This window comes from Myiozetetes cayanensis, unplaced genomic scaffold (genome assembly GCF_022539395.1).
Source record: "Myiozetetes cayanensis isolate MyiCay16 unplaced genomic scaffold, myiCay2020 scf1, whole genome shotgun sequence".
NCBI lineage: Eukaryota > Metazoa > Chordata > Aves > Passeriformes > Tyrannidae > Myiozetetes > Myiozetetes cayanensis.
In genome coordinates, this window is record NW_026086604.1 from 44,767,122 (window position 1) to 44,793,056 (window position 25,935).

The 25,935-nt window shown below is 42.4% G+C and overlaps 1 protein-coding gene across 1 annotated transcript in view; it reads right to left on the reverse strand.

Moving 5' to 3' along the window:
* Window positions 1-18,771, reverse strand: part of TAF4B (TATA-box binding protein associated factor 4b) — a 71,705-nt gene extending 52,934 nt beyond the window's left edge. Inside the window, 3 exon segments of the mRNA XM_050323312.1 lie at window positions 2,782-2,889; window positions 3,559-3,707; window positions 18,486-18,771. Of these exon segments, the coding sequence (XP_050179269.1) occupies window positions 2,782-2,889; window positions 3,559-3,707; window positions 18,486-18,771 (543 nt within the window).
* Between the last annotated feature and the right edge of the window lie 7,164 nt (window positions 18,772-25,935).

Here is a 25,935-nt window from a genome sequence, read left to right on the forward strand (position 1 = left end):
CTTGACATGAAAGCAGCAGGCAGCTACCAAAAAGCTTTCCAGCTTAGGCTCCCACTGTTGGTAACACTTTAATAGCTCTCTGCAGGATCTTTGCCACCACCACTGCCTCTTCCAAGGATGAGGCTCAACAGCTCTAAGACCACAGGGAGGCAAACTGGGCACAAGAATCCCACAAACAGATGGGCAGCAAGAAGATGGATGGGGACATAGCGCTTATCTGCCAAGCTGCAATGCCCTGGGTTTTAAAAGTTGAAAACAGGAGCTGATCTCTTGCAAATTCCAGCGTGCTTACACATCAAGACCAGAACAGCATTTTATCAGCTGAGGGAGAGAACAACAGGATGTCTCCTGGACCCTTTTCCCAGAAAAATGAATATATGGGAATTAACTTCTGTCATCTGCTGTCAACCTTTTTCACTACTGACAATTCTCATTCTCACTTTGAGCAAGAGAGAAACAGTTGCCACAAAAAATGGCATCAATCCTGCATATTTTCAAGCCATTTCAAGAGAAGAAGTGCTCTGCATCTAAATGAAAGTGCCCCAGCATGATGCTAATTAGACACTTTGCAGCTTCGTTACCCCATCTGGAAAACAGTTAAAAAATAAAAATGTGCAGGTATTTTGTCTAACCTCAGAACTTAAACATTTAGGAATGTCAAAACCAGAAATATTTTTGTAGAGGAGGAGAACAATCCTGGAGTCAGTAACTAGAGAGTCTTGCAGATAGTAGCGTTCCAAGTTGTATTTTGCACAAGATAGAAGATATACAACCAAACCAAGAATTATTTCCTCTCCACTGTCCCCCACTTTGTGATGACATCATACTTCCACGCCAACACTCCTCTCCTGTGACCTCAAAAAGCTGTCAAGACTAAGATCAGCAAGGTCTTTGAAGACTGATAAATTAATTGCTGCCAAGGAAATCAGACCCAAGGGCTCTGCCTTCCTTTCCCCAAACGATTCCATCAACTTTATTCACAGACTTCCTTGTCAGCACTCTTCTCTTGTGCACACCAGGGTGAGGAGCACAGTGACCACGTGATGGCAGGATGTATCCATCTTGCATCTCTTTACTCTTTGTTGTACAACGAGCTTGTACAGAGGGCTTTGTAATCCTCTGCGAAACAGAGGGGCTCCAAGGAAGCCACTCCAAACAAAACAGCACTATTAATTTTTCCTGGAGTCATCATTCCTGCTGTTTAAATCCAGCCCTACAGCTGAACAAGTGTTCAAGTTTCTACAACAGGAAAAAAAACCATACAAAAAATACTTCATATCTATGTCTCTAAATATCTCAGAAGAACACAAGTTAAGTCGATTACATCAAAACTGAACTAAAAGTACAGAAGAACCAAGCCAAAGGAAAAGTTAATTGCATGATGAATCTCAATGTTTATCCACATGAGAGTGTGGGGATGGAGGCAACTTCATCCATCATCTGATGGATGACCTTTATTTCTTCTCCCCAGCACTAGGGTAGTATAGTAGATGACTATTGTTTTTATATCCTAAAGATCTCTACGCAGAGCTCACAAACACATGGTTTATGAGCTAGTATTCCAAAATAAATGTAAGGAATATTCATTACTGTTCTTAGACAAAAAGCATATGTTGTTTCCATTCTCAGCAAAATAGAATATGTATTAAGAGAGGCCTCTGGGTTTTCCACTTTAGCCCCAACATTATCCATCTGTGGAAAGGAAGAAAAAAAGATCACAGACAGAGTCTGTAAGTAGTTTTCAGTTGCTGATACAGAAGAACAGCAGGAGGACAAACTTCTAAGTGAGACTGTTAGTTACCACTAACAGTGAACACATCCCCCAATTCTTCAGACACCCTCATGGTCAAGAACATTTATCCAGCATGTTTTTTTGAATGACTGATCCTGCTCTTTCACTGAGTGTTTGGTCAACTGCTACAGCCCAGTCTCCTTCAAACTCTTGTTCATAAAATATATGTACAAGCCAGACTTCTTCACGATTTCTCCTCCAGTCTATGAGGAGAATAGAACATGTTATTCACAGAGAAAAAGCAGCTTTCTTTTTCACCACACGTGCTTATCCACAAGTCTGTGGTCCCGAAGAACAGATGAACCATATCTATGAAAATTCTCATACTCTACAGGTCATAAGAGCCTTTTCAGAAGAGGCTCAACACTTCTCTCTGGAAAAAGCAAAACAAGACTTAGAAAATTAGAAAAAACCACTAAAATTACCTAAAAATAATGAGGCATTTCCAACCACTGTCTATTTGCAGTTCTACCTGTAGAACCCATCTGCCATACTCAAAGAATAGGTCTTCAGCTACGACTTTCCTTCACTTTTTAATGAGGGAAAAAAATCATACCCATGAAAACCAGTTTGACTGGCAACATTTTCCCCTTAACACCATCTCAGGTAAGTTATACCTTTTGCCCCACCTAAGGAATCGGGGAGTCCCAACAGGAACACATTAGGAAGTCTTATCTCCCAGAAAAGACTCAGCAAGTGACTGAAGGAGCTCTGTGCCAAAGCACTGGAAATGGCTCTCTGAACTATTTATTTTATTCATTACGCATGTGCTTTCTACTGTAGCACAGACAAGATTATCTGACACACACTGACAAAAGCCTAATTAAATTATGCATTTAAAAATATATTCAGGAAATAATGTATTGTGAGCACAAAGGTTAACGAGCTTACTAAAAAACAGATCATAGTTAGAAATAACAAGAATGCATCCATATTTTCTCCAGTTCTTCCTGTCACTTATTCTACCATCTATAAAGCTTGCAACCTACCCGTATTACAGCAGGTGGCTGAACAGTAGAAACCACAGCATTTGTTGTTTGAGATAATGTTTTCACAGGAGAAGCTGCTACTTTTTTTACTAACTGGGTGCCAGAGTTCTTTAAAAAAATAAAAATAGAAAATAATTACATATGAGCAGAGAACAGTTGTCATATAAGGCAATCACAAACCAGACACTGAAGTTGGGGTCAGATACAAACCAAGACACATACTCTAAGAGCAACAATGCAGGCATCATTCACATAGTCCATATAATTTAAACGCTGCTCAACAAAGCTATTTGTCTCCCAGTTTAATATTCAATAACAGATTCAGAGACATTTAAGAGATAACACACAATCAGAATAAAACAGTTAAATGAAAGTGTAAATTGTTACTTTTATTGTACCTCCTTACTCTTGCATGCTGACCACATCACAAGAGACAGAAGCAAACAGCCAGCAGAGCTCAGGGAAGGAGGAACAGGAAAGGTCCTCAGCTTCACTCGGTTTCAGAGATGGTTAACTTTTTTTTCTTAAACTATTTACATCATCATCATCATCAGAGAGGAATTCAGTAATTTGAACTTTACCACATGTAACAGAATAGCAGTTTTTCCAAACCAAGAAAGCAAAGCATATGGTGATGTTTGTGGGTGCAAAACCAAACACCATCACGCTGTTCAGAAAGTGTTCAAACGCTTCTTTAACTCTCCATGACTTATCTGCAGACCCTGTTATATAACATAACATACAGCTACGTCAAATTAAACTTATGAGAGAAGTTACCTGTACAGCACATATTCTGATTGCAGGCGTGCTGGTTGGCACAGATGGTCTCACACTTGTGTTATTTTGTGACTGGTTCTGTGCCCGTGCTATTGCTTGTTGAGATACTAGCATTAGGTGGCCACTACTGCTTCTGATAAGAACAGTTCCTGTTGAAGAAAAACATTCAGACCTTTAGAAATTAAGTTATATTATGGCTTCCCTGTTTTTCTGTGGACGAAATAACTAGACCACACTGATAATGTAATATTTAGTTTCTTACTCCAAGGAACAGCTGCCAAGAAATATAAGAACTAAGTGCACATCATCTTTACTCTGCATCTTATGACAGAAAAGAATTCCTAAATTCAAGAGAAAATTCAAGAGAAAGATTTAACACATGGACACATTGAGGCACTACATGCATACAAGATGCAAACTGTGAAGCAGTTCATCATTTGAGTCAAAAAGATATTTTGGATATTTAAAAAACAGACACACCCTCTACACACACTCTGGGATTACTTTGACAGTAACTTCAAGCAGCTCTGAAACCTGCAAAATTCATCACCACTCTCACACTTGGCTGCCTCTTGTTTCTGAACATTTAGGCACATACTTAGAAGTGAATATAAGGTTTAGAGAAAACTGCAATGGGGACTGAAGCCTGATTAGTACCAGTTCACCTGCCTGTGTGAAGACCATCCCCCTCAGTCAGAGGGCAGTGGTCTCCCATGAAAGTCAAGGCCATCAGATATTCGAAGCTGTCCCTCTGTAAATGGTCTGTCCAAAAGCACTGAAATGCACGGTTTTATCAAAGCACTTTACAAATAGGGAGATTCCAGCAGCAAAAAGAGAGACAAGTCCTACCTACCATGTTTCTCCTACCCCATCAGCAGTAATGACAAACCATTAAACAGCAATGTGCTTGCGTATTAAAACTTCCAAATGAAAAATCACCTTAAGGGGAATCAGTATCAGTCATAAGCCATACAGAGTCCCATATTCCCTGCATTTGGAAACCTTTAAGCTCCTAACCAATGTCTCCTTCTCCTCCCCAGTCCCCTCAGGGCTCGGCTCTGGAAAACTCAGAGGTTTCATCACAGTCACAAATACAAAATGCCAGTTGGATACCTGGTCTGAACAGCCTTCAGATCCTTCAAGGGAGCTGTAGAGAACCCTACCTTTGCTGGTGTCTCACCTCCTTTACATCAACAGCAGCTACTGCAAAGTCCACCACTGCAAAGCCCTCATCTCTAACACCTACACTTAACAAAGGCCTTTCGAATAAAGAAAGGGGTAAGAGGTATGGGAGAATGCCAGATATGTCAATAAGAGTACCTCAACATTTTTAGACTGCATTAAACTTTCTTGCACGTTATCCAATATCTGAAGAACCCCAGATCTATGCACACTTAACGATCTTTCTTAGTGTAAAACAAGACCTCATCAATGAAACAGTCTTTTTACCTGGCTAGTCTGAAAGCTGTCAAGATATTGCCATACAATACAGCCTAAAACACTGCCTCTAAGTGAATACAACAGGAAAAGCCAGAAGCTCCATGACTTGAGTCTTGTTGGCTTGGTTTTTTTTAAACAAAAAAAAACAAAGATCAAGCTACTTACCATGTGTTAGTAAAAGTTTTTCATCCTCCACATCTAAAAGCGTAAGAGGATATTGCAAGACAACATAAAACTTGGTATAAAATTCTGTAACATCAACATATTTCCATTTACATAGCACACACAAACTGAGAACTGCAAGAGCAGCATCTAGACGATTCCCTCCTTTCTGAAGCAGCCTTTACTAGATGGGGCAGCTGCACAACACAGTTGCATATTCAGAAAAATACTGTTACTCCGTCTGACAACTCAGCTTTCTCCTCCTCCACTGAAGACTTGACTATAAGTATATTTAGGTACAGATGGATCATTTAATTTAATCAATGAATACCTGGAATTACAGAAAACATATTAGATTTCTAATTTTCTTCTCATACCATTTAATTTTGACAGTGATTCATGGCATACAATTTATCATCAGTCAGAAAAAGCACTTTGTTTTTTCCTTGTTTACATCACATGCTTATGCAGATTTCAGTGAAAGAGAGAGAGCTGGCTATGCTTTGATAGCAATAGCATTTCTCTCTACTCTAGGTCTACATTCAGGATGACAGAAGTGTTGCTACCGGAGGCTTTAGGCTTTTCTTGTATAACCTTGCTTTAAAATGTCATTGGTAGTTCTGCTCTTTGAGAAAGCACATACAAATTTATCATTTATTATTTCATTCCTTTAGAGATTTGGAATGCGTCAAGTGTTAGCTTTCGTGTATTTGGATATTTTGCCACTACTAATTACATCTGTCTGTTAGGCCAAATTATCAGAAGCACAATTTTTATTTCTCTAGAAAAAAGGTAAACAAAAAACAAGGACCACAAATGTTATCAAGTCAAAATAGCCCCTTTACATTTGACCAGGACTGCAGTGATCCCAACAGGATGTAAACTGAAGCAAAAATCAACTTTCTTCCTAGTAATAGGATTTGTTATCTAAGGCCACCCTAGTGGTCACAGCCTTCATTGGAACATACAACTATGATGATGCTTGTTTACTTGCATATAAGTTAAAGTAAGAAGCTGTTCCCCTTGGAACAAACATTAATTTTCCTATACATGTTCCATTTGGAAGAATTTTTAATAAGAGCAGTAGCCTTTTCATGGCCGTAGCTCTTTGTGATGCTGGCAAAATTGTAACTCCAAAGCCAACATCTACTAACTACTGCTTCTGTAAGCCTAATACTATAAATGCCTGATGCTAGCACAAATAAAGCTGAAGGCAAATTTTAAACAGTTGTTAGAGCTACAGATCCATACACTGAAGAGCCACATCATGTCCAAGCACAGGAGAGACATTTCTGGGCAGTTGCAACCTAATGTTGCAAAGCGACAGTAAACTCGCACATGGATTGTCTGAAACACTTAGAAAGCTGTTGAGAACACCATATATTTTTTTTTTTTTACTTCTGGTTGTCACAGTTCACTTATACTTTCACATAACTTAAAAATGCCCCCAATGTTTTGATATTCTCATCCTGCCTAGAAACAAAAGCAACAACCCAATACTGCAGTCAATAGCACAGACTCCAAGAGGAGACATGGGAGGTATCTTCTGCCAGAAGAAAAGGTTCCATGACACTCAAAACCAACACCCGAAGTCTCATACACTACATACAGCTACTCAAGTGTGAAATGAGGGAACAGTAAGTGATGGTAACCTTGAGATTCTCAATACAAAGGCCACATAAACAGACTCGTGCAAGCTTCCAAGACACTACTATCAGAAATGAAGGTAAGTGAAAGAATCCACATTCTTCACTTGGCGAGGGGAAAGATAGTATTTCTTAATCGAGAGCTGTTTTCACATTCACTAGAAGGCAAATGTTAGCAGACAGTGTGAAAACAGATCAGTCCTTGCAGTTACTGCAACTCCACAGTAAAATGGGCGGGGGGTGGGGGAGGAATGGGACAACACACAAAAAACGACCTCTGAACAGCTGAAATGTGATATTTCAGCTAACATCTCTCAGGACAGCATTTAAAAACAGAAAATATATCTGCAGTCTCCGAACAAAATATCAGCACCAGTGGTAGCAACTGACCAGCAATAAGGTATTCTCGTTACACTGCAGGTGCCCACTTTTGGGCAGCACTTCCAGGAACACACCTTTTCATAATTTTACTGGAGTTGCTTCAGAGAACAGGAACGACTTTCTCATCATTGATGCACTTGGGTAGTAAGAGCAAGGCACAGTGCCTTTGGGGCTACAGATCTGTTCCTGTCTTCAAACCCAAGCGACCAGTTACCATCAGGGATTATTTCTCACATGCTTCACTGGAGGACTTGGTGTCTCTCGCAGATTAACAAACAGCCCTATTTACAACAAATTGAGACTTTTGTCCCTTGATATTCTGCCTGCTCCTGCTAATACCCTTCCTTTGGAAAACTATTTGTTTTTCCTGACTGAGAGAGAAGGCAGTTAAAATAGGATCAGCTATTTCAACCATGTGTTCCCTGCACACCTTCCTTCAGCTGCAATCCTGTGACAAGGACCTGATAACCAAAACTCAGCTCAGTTTCCTACGCAGAAGGAGCCATGCTACACCTTCTTACCTTGAAGAGGTTTCATTCAGATCTATACCTTTTCTCCCAAGTGACCTGCCTTCTCCTGAAAGAGGGGCTGCAGGAACCTTGCCTCTAAGAGTGCCTGGCCTCACTCCTGCACACTCAGACAGTCACCACCCAGAACAGTTTCTACCTAAGCTAGCAGTGTAAGGAAATGGAAAATCAGAGGCATTCTAACAAAATTCCAATAGTTGCTCAAACCTGAGATACCTCAGCTGTAAATTTTCGCTGTCCCAACACCACCAGTCAAGGAAATACAGCCTTTTCTGAATGTGGTTTAGCATCCAACCCAGGAACCAAGAAACACAGGTTAGAAAGTGGAGCAGCTTCCAGATACCTCTGCACTGCAACTAGAGAATAACAAAAACTCACCAGAGATATGAACAAGGTGCTTTGGGATAGTGACAGAGATCTGTTTGTGCCACTGTAGGTAATGCCACCTGCATGGGCTTCCCTGTACTTCAGGGGATAAGTGTTAAGGAAACCACAATGTTGTTAACATAAAGCTGTGCTGTCAGCTGAAGCTCAGGGCTTCATCCAGCAGCACTGAACAGCAATGTATGCTGAAAGCATTCCACCATAAGGGCAACTTCCACCACATAAGGCAAGCCTGAGGCCATTTCTAAATGGGAACTTCATCCAGAAGAAATTTCCTGAGATGAACCACCCAGCCTTTGTGCTCCAATGGAGATACACCTTATGCTGTTACACGTGAAACTGCAGTTTGAAGTTAAGCCACCACTTCGACTACATGGTTTCTAATGCAACTGATCAACACAACAGCTCTTGGGAACTGCTGGCTGGGGAACAACATGAAGAAATGAAGTCTCTTGCTCCTAAAATAAAATACAAGTAAGAACTAACCACAATTAGACCAAACTCATTTGAGAAAACACAAGTTACAAAAGCTGCTTTCAAAGAAGGGTAAATTTTGCTTATTTCAAAACAAGGAATGCCTGCATCAGGTATGCTGCCAACCTTAGTGAAGTATGCTTTACCACCAATTATAAAAACAAGGCTAAAAGAGACTTTCAGGTCCTAAACCGGTAAGTGAACAACGAAACTGTTTTAAAACATCAGGAATGTGTCAGTGCTTTCTGTTCCTAAACAAATCCCACTGTTTCACTGAGCTACTCAAAACAAAGTGATAGTTTCTAAGGCATTACAAGGTAAGACCAAGCTTTAAAGGGGATGTTTGTGCAGGAAACTAAACGGCAACAAAAAAGGAATATTAGTTTTAAGTTTCTTAGACTGTCTAGGATTACTCAAAATTTGGAAAATAAAAGGCCAAACACTACTAACCCATGCAACAGCTTTGAAAATATTTTTCCTCTCTAAAGCTATCCTTTAGAAAAAAATGCAGTTTTTTTCCTCTTCAACGCCATTTATTGAGCCCCACAGAATAGGTCACTTAAAAGTTATAAAAGCACATTACAGGACTAAGACCAAACCCAGACATTATTAGAGACACAGACTGTTCAGACAGGGATTGCATGAAGGTGCATTATGTTGTAGACTAGTCTGTAAAAGACTGCTGAAGAAGCAGGAAGTATTAATGAAATACAGTGAAAGACACTGACAACTTTTACATAACCTATGACTTACATAACCCTACTAATATGTTGGGACTGTAATGTTTCCAGATGAAGCATGGCCTGCACTGCATGCAGGAGAACTACCTATTTCCCATGACCTTCACTCTGTAATTGAGTTTTCCTAGACACCCACTGCAAATTTCTGTAGTGAAGATGAAGAAGCAAAGACAACAGCCCAATCTAGAGGCAAGAGACCTAGCTGTGCTTTTCACTGTGTTAGGAATGAAGCTACAACAAAGATCCAGCAGCCACAGAAGGTTACCTCACCACAGGCTTCCAATGATGAGCTTTAACTTCTATTCTTAGTCAAATACAATCGACTTCAGACAACAGGTCTTCGGTGAAGTCACAAAGATGGTCTGAGGATTTTCTTGGAAAAAACATCTGTGATTGCTTTTAGATTTCTCAGATAAACAGGGTAGAGGGCTCATCTATACCGTATGGGTCAAGATGAGTTGTTCAGCATCTACACTACACTCACAAAACCATTTACTCCATACAACAAATCATTCCAATCTTTGGAAGTCCACTTCAGTCGATGCAAGAGAAATTCAGCAATGATCAACCCATAATCAACGCTGCTACTGCAGCAACCCAGAATCATTCAGCACATATCCAGGCCCTCAACCAATTAATGTCATTCACATATTTCACTAAGTAAGTAACTACATATACCAGAAATCACACTCTTGTGTTCTTTCCCTCCATTCCAGGGAAACTTCTCAACTAAGCGGTCTTTATAGTGACAGCTCAGGACTAATGCCCAATTTGGAGTTCCAATGAAAGACACTTTGTTTTGCTCACATATGCAGAAATCATTAATTTCCAGGTCAGGAGAAAAGTTCAAAGGGCGTAATCTCATATACTTTCACGCTACAACAGAACACAGCCTAAATAAAATACTGTACAATGTTATACCCACAAGTTGTTCAATGACGCTGATTGCATCTTTGCCAACTGCACAAGCACTGCACTGCAGATTCCTGTGTACCGTGGCCTATAAATTTTTAGGCTGATGTCTGACATCTCACCTTTTCAAAGCCAGTGATTAGCTTCCCTCACAGACATCACTGTCCAACTGACAGCGCTGTTTCACTGGCATTAGTGCTTCCCAGATGGCCTGGGTTGCTATGAGCAGTTTTTTTAAACCCACCACCATGTACCCACACTCTGTCACACTAACAGAGGGGGCTTACAGTCCCAGAAAAGGCTGCTGCCTCCAGGAACTCCAACTTTTCTCTGGCAAGGTTCTGTGCTAACAGTGGGCACCAGCTCCTGAGACACCCAGTACAGACACAGCCTTTTCAAGTGTAGGGAGCCAGGAAAAGGATGATGATACATCTCCTAGGCAAGACGGAACAGACTCTGATATCCTATTATTTAAAACAGCCTGGAATAATGGACACCACACACCATTTTCCGATGAGTATAAAGAACATCCACTCTCCCTCCCTTCCTCCAGGAACTCGACACAAAATGCTAAAAATGCAAAAATCTGAAGCCAAATTTCACACACTACTCAATTAGTAAGTCTTAGCCAAGCTGTTGGAGGCTAGCTGCTCATCAATGCATTTTGGTGCCCAGATGGATATCTCTGTTCATCAATGGATTTTGGTGACCAGACAGATATCTCTGTTTAACAGACTAGCAATTGATTCCCCATAGTGCTGATGCTTTTTCACAGAACTTAGATCCACGTTTCAGAGTTAAGATTTCTCCTGGACTGCACACACACTTGAGCTTCTTTCCTTGAGAATACCCTGATATCCATGCAATTTTACAATTATAGTAGAACTCTTAAGCAAAAATATAACCATACCAGCTGTAAGGTAATACACCTTTTACTTATAACAAGCAACAGATATCCATACCAATCCTTTAAAGAAAATCTGGACATTGCCTTGATTCTTGGAGGGGCTGAATATAACCAACAGGTTTGGGCATTGTTAAAAGATGGCACTACTGTTTCTATTTGAATTCAGAGTGTATTTATTATGCTTGAATCCCAGGAGTTGCTGTTTTTATTGTGTGTAGGCATATGGGATTCCCAGCCAACGCTGCGTACCGTAAGTCTTATTTGATACCGTGAGAACATCTACCTCTTGTCCTTGGGCCATGTCTTTCAGCAACTGGGATCATTTCCCATCAGCATTTCCCCATCTCATCTTTGTGGTTTGCAACTTTGCTCCTTGAGGCTTGGTTGCTTTCCTATCTCATTAATCAGACAGTTCGAGGATTGTCTACGGATAAGACGATCTGACTTACTAGTTCTCTGGGACCCGAATTACCTCATGCAGGAGTTTCAAGTATTTGCGGAGGACTCAGCTGATGGCAGTGAAATAGCTCCTCAAAGGGGCCAAAGTGACACTTCCTTACTCTCAAGACAATTCCTTCTGCACTGAAAACAGCATTGAGTCTCTACACCACACTCTCTTGCGTACTCCTAGTATTCACTGGAGTAAAATTCTTTAAATAACAAGTTAGATGATTGGCACACTGCAGCCATATATATACAGCACACAGCTTTCTAAGGACCAGAAGCTATGCCAATACCCTGCACTTCTAGAACAGCCGTTAAGCTGTTACAGAGATATCTGAAGCTGAAGTGTTGAACTATAAATCTTAACTTTAAACCCAGCGATGATAAAAACATCTAAATACCAAAACTGGTGTCTTGATAGAGTTCTGAAAAAGGACAAGACCACCCCCCTTTAAATTACTGTCTCCTTTAAATAAGAGAAGAATTAAGTCAGTTAATCCATGTAATTTTGCAATGGCACACTTGTTTCCCTGTTGCTCACTTGGGGTTGAGCAAAAAGTTGAATTCCAACCTTTTAAAGTTAATTTCCTCTAAAATTCACTTATCTGTTGGATGGATTTTCACTTACAATCAAGGGCTTAACACTGAATTTTAACACTGATCACCACCTTGTTTTAAGTGTAATGGAGCAAACAAAACTTACTGTAGAGGACATCAAAACCTTCATGGAAGCATTAACTTCTGTCCATACATATACTATGGAAACTGTCAGCAAAACTGTGAGTATTTGTTGAGTGCCTAGTATGCAAGCCATATATAAAGGTGTTCTGACCACACTTACCCTCTTCAACACACAGCACGGGCTGCCCCAAGCTGACTACCTACTAATATATCACCAGTCAGCTGGATGTGGCTCTGAGGGCTCCACTGCAATTAGGTGCCAGCTGCCACCAGGCAAGCTACAAGCAAAAGTCTTCAGGTGGTGTGCCAGCCAGGGCATGCTGTTTCACCCACTTCTTAATCTAGCCTGAACATCCACACACGGAAATCTGCTTTCCCAGGCAACTCCTAGGAGGAGCCAGTACTAATGAAAGCTTCTTGTCTGCCTCCATCGAACTGGAAGTGTCCACTAGTCTGCAAGCACAAGCTAAGAAAAATCAATGAAGTGTCATCATATCATCTGACTGATCCTATGCCACAAGTAAGATCACTGAGCTTCACCAGTTCTCCAGCCTTAACAGATCCCAGATTTGCTCATTAGCAAAATGTATCTTCTGCCTGCTGCCATTTTTAGGCTGCTTCAGTTGCAATCAGATGCTATTACCTCAAGACACTTGCGGAAAAGATCTGTTAGTGGACTTTGTTCTAAACGTGCCCCAGGTGGCAGAACAGACCTTAATCCTGACAATCTGAATAGTAAGACACTTAAAAATGTCTATTGTCATCTCTTCCACTTTGTAAATGATACTTGCTTTCCTTCTGGCATCATCAGTTTTCAGAGAAATAGCTTCATGCAAAAAGCATTCCAAAAAAAGTATTTACCTTTCAGTTTTGCTAAGTGATTAGGGCAGTACTAATTACTTATCTTTGATAATTATCAGAAGCTTTGCAACTTACAGCACAACTTGCATATACAACTATCATTTACAGTCCTACTCCCTAAACACAGCACAAATTCCTATCCCATGGCATGACAAATACTTGGATCTCCAAAATAACCTTTAAAAAATCTGGTGCAGCAACTACTCAAAATAATAACACAGAGGCTTACCTAGTTTAGTCAGTATCTTTGGTAAAAGAATATCAAAACATAATTAGTGTTTCTTCCAGCTGTCACTTGTGTGTGGGTGATTCTATTTTTACTGCTACAAGCCAAAGGGTCCTTTAAATACTGCAAAAGCAAAGTCAGGCTCCCATTCTCTCTCTTCTAAGGCTTAAAAAAAGTTTACCATTCACCAAACTGTAGCTTTAATTCTTTGCAACACACTCCAATTGACTGTAAAATCTGAACAGCATTTAACATTTTTACTGAGCATCGTATTTCCATGCTTCAGTATTCATAACGCATCTACTTTTCTGTGTGCGTGAAAACCATAAATCTAGACATTAGCTTCATATCTTCTGCCAAGATTTAAATCTTAATTCCAACGTGGCTGTGCACTTTATGATATGAAGGCATTGTTTTCCTAGACACATTCAGTCCTGAAAGCAAAATCAAGTCCTACAGAGCAGCCAAAATTTCTGCTGGTTACAGCAGAAGACATTTACTCGCTGCTTTTTAAATTTGACTTAGTTCTTCAAGCCTGTCAAAGCTTTGCTGACCCTTCCTCAGAAAAAAAAGTTGACTGGTGACACCTGATGTGAAGAAAGAAGTTTGCCAAGAATCCCTCCCAAGAAAAACCTGCTAAAGGGCACTATTGGGATACAAAAGGTTACAATAATGTATTATTTAGCCCCTACTGATCATCCTACACAACAAATACTACAGTCAGACTTCATGGGATTATCAACATCTGAAAACTGCAGACTTCAAACGAGTTTCTAGGGGATTTTATCCTGTTGAAACAAGAAATCATTAGATAGCCTACTCCCACCCAAGCATAATTTAAATTGAGAAGTATTTTATATTCAGCGCTTCCTCCTATTCTAAAATAAAGCATAAATATTAAAATACCAAATTCCTCATGTGGTTTTATCACTGGGAAACAACAACTAGGACATGAAGAGGGAGATTTACAGCACTTCACTTGAAAGGTATTAGCTCAATTTCAAAAGCAGAAGGCAGCAGCATCCAGATGTTTATTAGCCCTTACCTCTTCAGGTTACCTTAGTTTCTACATCCAGTTAAGAGAAAACCAACAAGACCAGGCTCCATACCACCCCACAGAATTTTGGAATACCCACATCACCCCTCTCCTTCCCAGCCACAGCAGTCCACATGCTGACTGCCTTTTGCCACACAGCGCCAGCCACTTGCCCTAAACAGTGGTTGTGCTTTCTTTCTTTCTTATCCACTACCAGCCTAGATAAGCTGTAGGCAGTGGAAAACCTGCCAGGGACGAAGTAAAACACCCAACTGAAGACGCCTGAACTGCAAATAGAAACCAAGAAGCTGTACCTGCTACCATTCCCCTCTCAGGTACAAAAGAAACTTACACAGACCATGCCTTGCACCAGATTAGTCAAGCAAACTACAGCAGACTCGGGCAACTCCTCTTTGCTGACACCGTACTTGCTCAAGCCCACTCGTGTTAGCAATAATGGAAAGCATAAAACAGAAATACACAAACCAGAGGCAGCTGATGGCATCTGCTGCCATCCCTGTAAACAGCAGCAGTGGCATGAGATGAGCTTTTTGAAGAGCTTCCCTGCTGGAAGCAGACCCAAGGTAACAATGTAGGATCCCTGGCATTTGGTTCAGTTTTGTATTTTTTCATCCCACCAGAAGAGAAGTGGATATATTTATTAATTGTCCTTTCAACGCCCACCTGTTATGAGCATTCCAAGGCCAGAGACTGAATGAAAGCCATAAGTACAGACAGAGGAATGACAAAAAACGAAGTTCAAGAAAAGTAAACAAGAAAACCAAGGAAAAACATTAACTTTCTTTCTGTTGTTTCAATGCTCTTTTTCTACCCTCCACTTCTCCAAAGTGGTACAGGTCTCAAAGGCACTAAGGTGAACTACAGACATTTGTCACAGCCCTTGTCGCTCCTTCCCCTTCCCAAGTAAATTATTTCCTCCTGTTAATAGCACAGCCCATCCATTCCCCCAGCGCCTCCCGCCACACAACATTAAGCTCAAGTTAACCAAGGACACAGTTTCTTGATAAGCAGATGGTCCATGACAGGAGACATTTGCAGCTTTGTAAGCATCAGCACAGACCACACAACCAGCAGAGCTCAGACAGAGACAGCAACTGCACTGGTGGTGCTGGTCTGTTCCCTGCCAGTCCCACAGATTGCCACACACAAAACCTTCTGAAATGCTGCTAACATGTTCTTGTCAACTAGGAGGGCAACTGAGGCAGGGTCCCTTTGGCAGATCATACAAATTCCCTCCATTGGGGAGGGCATAGCCCAAACATTTAGTCTAAGAGCTGATGGTATGCAGGGTCAAAATACCACAAGCAAGCCCTCAAGTCAGACTCTGCCTGGCTGAAGGTACATGAAGGACACAGCCCCCAGCTGGAGTACTACTGCGCGCTAAAACCCCCATTGGTGGTCAGCCACAAGCCAGGGATGGACTGATGCAGGAGGACGGCCTTGAGTCCCAGCAGCACTGGCCTGACAGCTGGCTACTCTGCCAAAACCCAGCACTTTGTAGAGGAAAACATAGGAGAGTGATGAAAACCCCTTGTGATTCACGAGCAAGTCTGGGTCCTTCAAGACTTGGATAACTTGCTAAGCCCAGTGACTTTTCCTAGGTAAGCAGGTAAAAAGAGCAATCTGTGCTCAGAGACACAAGGAGTCATACCTGGTCATCTGCCTTTCCCACCTCCTGGCTTTATTCTGAGCAAGAGGAAGGGGGAGGTAAAAATGGAAGAGAAAGTAGAGCATAAATCCATGACTTCCATGAACCTCCACTGCCCTCCAAGCCACAGGGGCAAACACAGCTCCACTGGTGCCCTTCCTTCCCCAGACTGCAGTGCTGTAGAAGCACAGGGGCAATGCGTGCACCAGGACAGAAGCAGCTCATGAGTAATTCAGGATGACCAGTAAGGGCAGTGCTGTCCTCAGAACAAGCCAGCTCAAACATCTTCCTTTGAAACTCAGGCAAAGGATGTTTTCTGTATGCATTCTTCTTAGCAGGTGCCAAAAAAGTCGACAGTGATTTTAAAGCCTCCAGGGTTAGATTTTTATCCTGCAGGGTTAGATTTGGCAGTTTACTTGAAATACAAACTTTTCAAGCCTAAGAATTGGGTTGTTTATCCCATCTTCTTTTTATAATGATACTAAACTAACACTTGCAAGTTTAATGCTATTCATCTTGCATTTTTTGTTATTAATTAAAAATTGAATCCACATAGAAGACAGAGGTAAAATACTAGCATTTACTCAAGCCAGAATGCATTTTTAATATCACCCTTACAACAAATTATTTAACAAGTTTCCATGAAACATTGATCAATTTGAAATCTGACAACTTCTACGTTTCTTCTGAAGCACTAAAACCATAGTGTTACTTTTAATTTACAATGCTGCACAGTACCGGCACCTCTAAACTTGAACTTCCAATACAAAGGCTGCATTGTCCCAGGAGCAAGGAAAACAAGCTGATGCAACTGAAGGGTAACGCTAATTTTGTTACATCTGCCTACTGCCACAATACAAGTCAGATGACATTCAACAGTATACCTTGATGTAATCAAACCTAACCCACTACGAAAAACTGAAAAAACCGTAAGTTTTGCCAACTTGTAGTTCCCAAACTGTAGGCAATTCGCATGTGCGTTCACCTTCATAGAAAGGTGTTTAACTGAATGTCAATACATTCCAGAAAGCAAAAATATTAAGACACAAAACCTGAATACCTGGGGACCCCTGCTACAAGAAGTTAATATATTTCCATCATGGCTCCTTTCAGAGAAAAGATTTAGACTCATCCTTGACTGCTGACTACCCAGACATTATAGCATCATCTGAGTGCTGGGAAACCTACAGTGAAACTTACTGACTAAAGACAGTTTTTTTAAATTACATTAGCATTATATATTTCCTTGGGAGGTGCACGTCTTTGATAAAGACATTGCAATTAAAAAAAGAGGAAAGAAAGGGGAAAAAAACCCCAAATATGCACTGCCAGCACAGGAATTACTGTAAAACCAGGCATCCTTCTCGGCAACATCTGACCTGAAAGTAATTGCAACAGATGCTTCAACAACAGAACTGTCCTGGCAGGAAATAATTATAGCATCAAATAGCAATAAAGTCATTACATATCTTGGGGTCTCAACAGAGCGAAACCAAAACCAGTTGAATCAAAGCCACTTTCTATTTAAAAAAGCATTTCAATACAGCCCAACAGGGACGAATGGGAAGTTCAGAACCGACAGCACCTTCTTCCTCTTGAGAGAAAGCGCAGGTGGGAACCCTGGCTAGCCCTCTGATGCTACGCAAAGTATTAAGCTGTCTTTATCAGCACTATGCAATTCCTCCATTAATATTTTCGTTGCCCCTATAGGGAGTGCAGGACCTCTCTGAACTCTTCGTTTTCGACACAGTTTTTATGCAAAAAAAAAAGCCTTTAACGGAGCAACACGTAATGAACTTTCGGCAGTGCCCTCCTTAGGCACGGCAATATTCTGTTTCACTGACGGTCAATCGGCCTGGCTGTGCCAATGAAAAGAACTCCTGTGGGACTGCCCGGGAGCGCGGGCAGTCTGACCCGCACGGTAAGTTACGGAGTCGCTCTGCAGTCGCCAATCCCCGCTCACACACCCCCTCCCCGGATACTCCTTCATCCAAGTTCTACGAAAGCCTACATCGGTCGTTCTCAAGTCCCATATTACGGTAACTTGGCCACTGCGGTTTTGGTTGTGTTCCTCCTGCTCCTCGTGCTATCCAGCAAAGTAAGAAGTTGCCTAAATCCAGAGACTTCCAGATCCATCCTCCAGATAGGCTGTAAGCATCCCCAGTTGCTAACCGACTGAACACAGACACACATCCCGGTTCCCAGAAGTTTGGGGCAGCAAACCAACCCGCGAAACACATACACCTTTACCACCACCACCACCATCTCCCGCCGCCCTGCCCGTCCTTCGCCGCGGCTCGTCCCCAGCACCAAGGGCAGGGCGGCGGGATCCCCGTCCCGCCGACCCGCCCCGCGACAGCAAGGACCGCGACATCCCAGGGAAGTCGCGACAGGGTACCATGCCCGCAACCCGGACAGCCCGGCAGGGCTCACTCACCTGGGGGCAGCTGCAAGTTGGCCGGCAACTGGAGGGTGGCCGTGGGCGGACCCTTGAGCGCCACCGGCCGCGGGACCCCGGGAGCGGCCGCCTGCGGCACCGGGGACCCCGCGGGGGCGGGCACGGGGCGCGGCGGGGCGGCGGCGGGCGCGGGTGCGCCGGGCACCTTGGCGGCGGGGCTGCCCCGCTCGGCCGCCGAGCCCGCGGCGGGAGCGCAGGCGGCCGCCTGCTCCGGGCGTCCGCCGGGCATCAGCCTGACGGGGGCCGCCGCCGCCGAGGTGCTCATGGAGGAGGAGGAAGGCGAGGGGCCGGGGGGCGGCCGCGTCGCGCAGAGCCTCGCGGCGCCCCGCAGCATTGCGGGCGGGGGGCGCTCAGGCGCTGCCCCGGCCGCCGGCGCGCCCGCGGAAACACATGGCAGCGCCGCTCCTGCGGCTCCCGGGCACCGCGCACGTGAGCCCGGCCGGCACGGCCTCCCCTGCCGGCGGCGGGAGGGAGGGAGGGAGGGGAGGATGGGAGGGAGGGGAGGACGGGCGGAGGGCGGTCCCACGCCGCCAGCGCGCCCTACTGCGGCGGCGCCCGGCCCGGCCCAGCCCAGCCTAACCCGGCCCGGCCCCGCTGCCCCTCTGAGTCCGCCCGCCGTGTTTGCGGAGTCCCGCGCCCCGCCGGCTGAAAGTTGGCGGCAGCGGAGAGACCCAGCGGCGGGCGGGGTCGGGGGGCCGAGGGGGCGCGCCCGGAGCCCCGGGTGGGTAAGGCGGGGTGAGCGCGGCAGAGCTGCGGAGCTGGAAGAGAACGGGGCTGGGCGCTTCTCTTGCCGCCGTGCCATCCTTCGGCCCGCCTACCTGCGCCAGACCACCCCCGGCTGTACCTGGGCTGCAGGTGTCCTTGGGGTTTACATTAGAAACAAAAGGGACCCCGGCAGGTGTAGGAGTTCCCCGTGGCACGATGCGAACTTGCGGACGGGCCGAGAAGGCGAAAGCGGTGCGGACTTGGAAGGATGAAGGGGACAAAGTTGTCCCACTTGACCTTCACTCCCGGGGCTCGGCTTGAAGACATGCTGAAGGGGGGGACGTGCAACTCGCTCCCCCTGAAAAGCAAGGCTAATCGTGACAGGATGCATACAACATAGCTGTAAAAACAAATTTCAGAGTAGAACTGAAAGTTTTTGCTCGTGTGTTGGGAATGCATGACCTTCAGTGTATCATAGCTACGTTTGGGCTGAATTTCAATAGATTTTGAAGCGCGTTTATGCACGTGCTTGACTTCACCCATAACGCTGAAGGGATATGGCTTATATCTGCCCAAACTGAACACAGCATAAGCAATTACAAAATCCAAGGCCTGCTGTATGGTTCATTAAGGTGGTACAAAAAGCACACAGTCCAACAAAATATTAGGAGAGAAAAAATAATTACTCATCTATTAAACATCCCTTGCAACTGTGCTTTTCAGGTAGAAAGGTAGACAAATGCTAATACTGGATACACTGAAAATCATGTAAAATTTGAACAGAATGAAAAAAATTATCCAGCTCTTTTTATGCCCTGATAGATATTTCCATGCAGTGCTGCTTACAGGTTTTTCGGATTGCAGGAGCCTCTTTTTGACCATTTCCAGTAACGACCTTTCTTGATTTTACAGTGTTACTGCTTTAAATTGTTATCGGCAGCAATAGAAACAACTACAGAACAGAAATTGCTTGAGATGGGAACTGGAAGCATATGGCCACAGCTTAATTTCCAGGGTGGTCACAACGCAGGTAGCTGTACCCTCCCAAACTCCAGTAGTACAGGTAACAACAGGCATGGAGATCAGTTGCCTGTACTAGGTGGCTGAGGGCCTTAATGGTGCTAGAGACAGACTCTGACTCTCTGAAACACAGTACTTGCTCTCTCCCACAGCAACCCCACTCCCTTATCACCACAGCTCTTGCCTTGTCTCAACTCCCACCATGTCTGTCATATTCCAGAACAAATCAGCCCAAAATCTCAAAGAGGTAACAACAGCAGTGGTTACAGTTTCCAAGTATCAGAGCAAGCTAGGAAGATGGTGGAAGAGGAGGTGATAAAGACAGGAGGGAGGCAGCCTCTGTACCCTTCAGAGCTCTGCCAACTCTGACCAAATTACATCATTTCTTACGTATAAGAAGCTGTTTTACACACACAGTGTAACAACCAGGGTACAGTGAGTTACCTCCCACATGCCAAATGATGTTCAGAGACAATGAGATGGGGAAACTTCAGTTGCAGTGGAGACCAACGGTGATTGATGGCAGAAGGAGAAGGATGCAAGGGAAGGCATGATGTCCGCTGCTCTTGGACTTCAGGGATAACGGAATTGGCTTATTACTTAAGGCCAAGGTTTTATCTTCTTGGGGCCGTTCAGCTTCTGAGGGAATCTCTGAGACCCCCATGCAAATGCTTGGGAGTAAAAGCATATCTGTAAGCGACAAAAAGAAACAGCTGAAGATGACAGAAGTGTATGCACTAAAGCTGCAAGGCACAGAAGAGTGTAAAAAGAGGAAGTAGAAAATACAGTATAGTGAGAGAAAAAAATATACAAAGCAAGGAGCAAAGGAAGCAATATGAAATACAACACAAGAAAAGGCATAGCATAATCATAACAAAGAGGAACCCCCCCCATACCTCAGTAAACAAAGCCCAGATTTAGAAATACATGTATCTTTAAAAAAATAAAAAAGTTAAAGTGCCATAAGTGTCCAAACAAACCAGAGGTGTACCCATTATTCTATGAAACTGCACAGCAAATAAAAGGAAGGGTTCTTTTTCCACATTGGAAATATGTGTTATGATTGAAGCCCAATGTGCAGTCTTCATTAACAAAGTTAAGAGAAATGCAAAAAGCGATTCAGAATAACAAGGACCAAAGAATTTGGAATTTCAAAGCTATTTTTCATAACTGAAGAGGTTACAGCAGATGTAAGGAAACTTACTTTTGTCATTACCTGGAGTTTTGTTTCGTTTCTAAGATCTTTGTTCTCTTGGGCGACTGTGACCACCAAAAAACCCCATGCACTGAAAAACACTGAATTAAGTCATCATTCTTGTCTACACCTTTTTTACCCAAGCAGATACTGTCAAACATGGTAACTGCTTTTCAAGGTCAGCTGAAGATACACCCAGCAGTTCACTCTGTGAACACCCAGCCTTGGCAAACTGACCTTTTTTACCACTTCAAATAACCCACGAACGGGCTTATCTGACACTCATGTAGAAGTACCTTCTTTACCTTCTGGGCATAGGAAAGCATTACTGCAAACAACAGTTCAGATTTCCTTCCCAGGAGCTATTAGATTATATATATTTATATATACTGCCTGTAGTTTGGTCTGCATAACCCATTTCCAACAGCTGAGACTTAACACAGTGCACGCAGAATCTGTCTCTGCTGTTCTAAGCTTTCTGGAAGCTTTCAAATAGCATATTTAAAATACAAACCAGCTACCCACTCTCCAAAATTTCTGTCCAGACCGTAGACTTTCACTCTTTTGAAGACAGACCTTTATCTAGTCCTTAGATCTTAAGTCACTTTCACATCCAGCGCTAGTTTCAGTCTACTATAAAAATCAATCTCATATGCTTCAGGGTTTTAAATCTGTCAGTGGTCCTTTTTACAAAAGTTTTATTTTCTCCTAAATTGATAAATCATCAATTAAATATAACAAGTAAATCAGCTGGAATGAGAAACTTGTAATATTTGCCTTAAGCTTTTCCTAAGTGCCAGAGACTTGGCAGCACTATGGAATTAACTCAACCATGTAAAGGCAACATGAAGGGCAGAAATAGGTGTGAAGATTTAATCTCATTAGTTAAAATAGTTAATTTAAATGGGGAAAATTAAAAACTTGACATGAAACAAGTTAAAACAGTAATGAAGAATGCTAGCTGTTCAGACAAAGATGCTGAAGATGCTGAAAGAAATGAGATACTATAGATAAAAGCTGTAAAAATCAGGGAATAGAAAATTTAATTAAAAAAAAAAGTGAGAATGAGTTAGCTGGATATGCAGGAATAGCATGTATGACCAAAAGACTAAGTAATAGGAATACAGTTACAAATGGGAATTTATTTTCTAATGAAAACAGCCAAGTGAAATCACATTTAATATCAGCAGTAACCACACCTGTATTATGGTTGCAATTTAAGTAGATTTACTTTCTTTTGTTTATAGTCAGCATTACAGTCTGCCCTGTTTTTTCTATCTTGACTCATGATCTTTTATGGAGATGCCTCTTTTTTTGGGACGTTCGGGTCACAGATGCCAAACCAAACATTACACTGATTTATATGTCAAATTGTTCCATGAGGTACAATACCCTGCAGCTTTAAAACCTTATAAAACATTTTAAAGTACAACAGGAATGTACAACAAAATATATATAGTTTTATACTGTTTTAAGCCATACTGAGCTACTACTAATAGCAAGAGAGCTAAATGAACATGGAGCCTTACAGTGAGGCATGTGAAGTCCCAGAAGAGGAAACCCTGTCTGGCTGTGCACCAGGTGCGGTGCCTGCTGGTTTGGGAAACCCCAGGCTACTTCACAGAATCATAGAATCCTTTAGTTTGTAAAAGACCTCCAAGATCATCAAGCCCAACCGCTAACCCTGCACTGCCAAGTCCATCACTAAACCATGTCCCTAAGTGCCACATAAAAACATCTTTTAAATACCTCCAGGGATGTGCCTCAACCGCTTCCCTGGAGAGGCTGTCCCAATGCTCAACGGCCCTTTCAATGCAGAAATTTTTCCTAATACCCAATCTAAACCTCTCCTGGTGCAAATAGAGGCCATTTCCTCTTGTCTTTGCTTGTTACTTGGGAAAATAGACCAATGGACCCCCACTTGGCTACAACCTCCTTTCAGGTAGTTGTAGAGAGTGATAAGGTCTCCCCTGAGCCTCCTTTTCTGCAAACTAAACACCCCCAGCTCCCTGAGCTGTTCCCCATAAGACCTGTGCTCCAGACCCTTCACCAGCCTGTTGCCCTTCTCTGAACAAGCTCCAGCACCTCAATGTCTTTCTTGTAGCAAAGGGCCCAAAACTGGACACAGCACTCGAGGTGCAGCCTCACCTGGGATGATCCCTGCCCTGGTCCTGCTGGCCACACTATTTCAGATACAAGCCAGAAAGAACGCCACTGGCTGCTTTGGTCACCTGGGCACACTGCTGGAGGTTATCTGATGAGGAGAGAAGGTCTGGAAAGCACATGCAGCTCCCAAGCTAGGCTTAAGTGAGAAAGACAGATCAGAAAACTAAGTGAACAGAGGAAAAAGGGAGAAATGGGCACAAGAAATAGGCAAGGGTAGCTGAAAATATACAGTAACAGGAAACAGGTACAGTTAAAATGCCTCTGCAAAAAATATTCACAGTGTTAAAGCTTAGCCATTGGGCACAAATATATTCTCATTGGAACACAGTAAAAAAAATACCTACGACTTAACATTTTAAGAACTACAAAACTGTATTAAGAATTCGTACTGGATGCCACTTGCTATTCAGTAAAATTCACGAAAAGAAAGCCGTTTTATCACTGAAGCTGCAGTGGCCTATAATAATACAGCATTATGTAAAGTGACATTGCTGTTTTTATTTATTGATATTGTTCATGAATAATGCACAACATTGCAACACTTAGTAAATGAAACAGAACTCAAATAAGAACTTTACTGAATTCATAATACCCCTGAGCAGTAACTACCCATTTGCAAAAATTACAGTAAAAAAATAGGAAAAAAAGGAGGTTCTGACAGATTTTACACATCCTGTACTAACACTAACCCAGGCCAATCAACCATCACCTTCTGGAAAACATGTAATTTTTGTGTGGCTAATACACGTGTAAGAAAAGAAAAGATGAATATGTGAATATTGGATGTATAGCATATTGGGTGCAGCACAACTGTAGCTCTATCAAGTTTCAGGAAAAGTACCAAACTCAGTTGGGAAAGAAACAAGATCGGTCAGTAACTCTGTGCACTGTAGACAACTACTGCCTCTTAGCTCTTCAAAAACATTATGCTGTCATAATTGCTCTGTGACAGGTATGTTTCTCTTTTCTTTTTCAGATTCTTTTCTCCTTCTCTATTTCTGCAACTTGCATTTCAATATCTTTTGCATTAAAAATCTGAGTAAGACAAAATGATTAATACCACTGATTTCCAACTGTGATGCTCTAATCTATTTTGTTATATCCATAGCAAAAGCTGTGCAGCGAAATATTTGTAAAGCATTTCAAAGCAATGCAAGCAGTTATAATCAGATTTATAAAATCAGGCACCAACAGTGGAGTTATCAAAGAGGCCAAATGGGTGTGACTCTTGGGGACAGTCCTGTGCAGCGCTAAGGATTGGACTCAATGGTCCTTGTGGTCCCTTCTAAGTCAGCATATTCTGGGCTGCATCCTCTTCCCAGCACTTAACAACGACCATGATAAGGCTGAGCAAAAGCTGTAAAACATACTACACCAGTAAAATCTGAAATCCAACTTCAGACAAATTCAAACTGGTGTTGGTATTCACCTACCTCCTTGAAAAGAGACTGGAACACTGTTGAGGCATATAGGATGTCTCCCTGTTCTTTCTTGCTGTACCCTAGTATAAAACAAGCTCAGACGGCATAACACATAGGTGGTTATGCCAGCTATTAAAAATTTTTATTTCAAAAAAAAACCCAGAACAATTAAGAATTAACACTCTGGTGAGTATACCAGCTTTGCTGGGAAAATAAGCCTACAGCAGAGTTAATTTTTTTCTCTAGGAAAAACCACCCAAACAAACCAAACAAAACCAAACGAAACAACCCACTACTGACTGGAAAGAGGGAATAGCAAAAAAAAAAAAAGTTTCATCAGGGCACATGATGTATTCTCCTTCAAATGACAACATTGTGTCCTTGTTTTCCTTTATCCTCACCATATCATGTTGTAGGAAACTATTGCTGGAGTGGTGTGTTTAATTTCCACCTCCCTATGCTTGCATATCATCTCAGATTAAGCAGGTGCAGGATTTTTAGCTGAACTGCTTGTCTTCCACTGGGAATTCATAATTTGATTTACTCTAAGCACACACAAAGCATATAAGCATGGAAATATATGATTTCTGAACCTGGAACTGCAATCTTGTTTCCTTTTTTTTTTGTTCCATGGATAGTTCAAACAAACTGGTTTATTAATCAAAAATAATAAACTGTCCACAAAGAATACCTAGATATATATTTTTCTTCTTTTGTTAAATTATAAAAAGATGGAGTTTTTTTCCTTCTAATTCCCTCCCCCGCACTGTTCTCATATTTGAAGAGGCAGAGGGGTATTTTAAACTTTGAACAAATGTTGAAACTGAAAATTTAGTCTAATGTCAAAAGCATTAACGTAAAGGAAATTAATTGCTTAACTTCTTTAAGTATTTGGGAAAATACATTTACATATTGTTCCCTC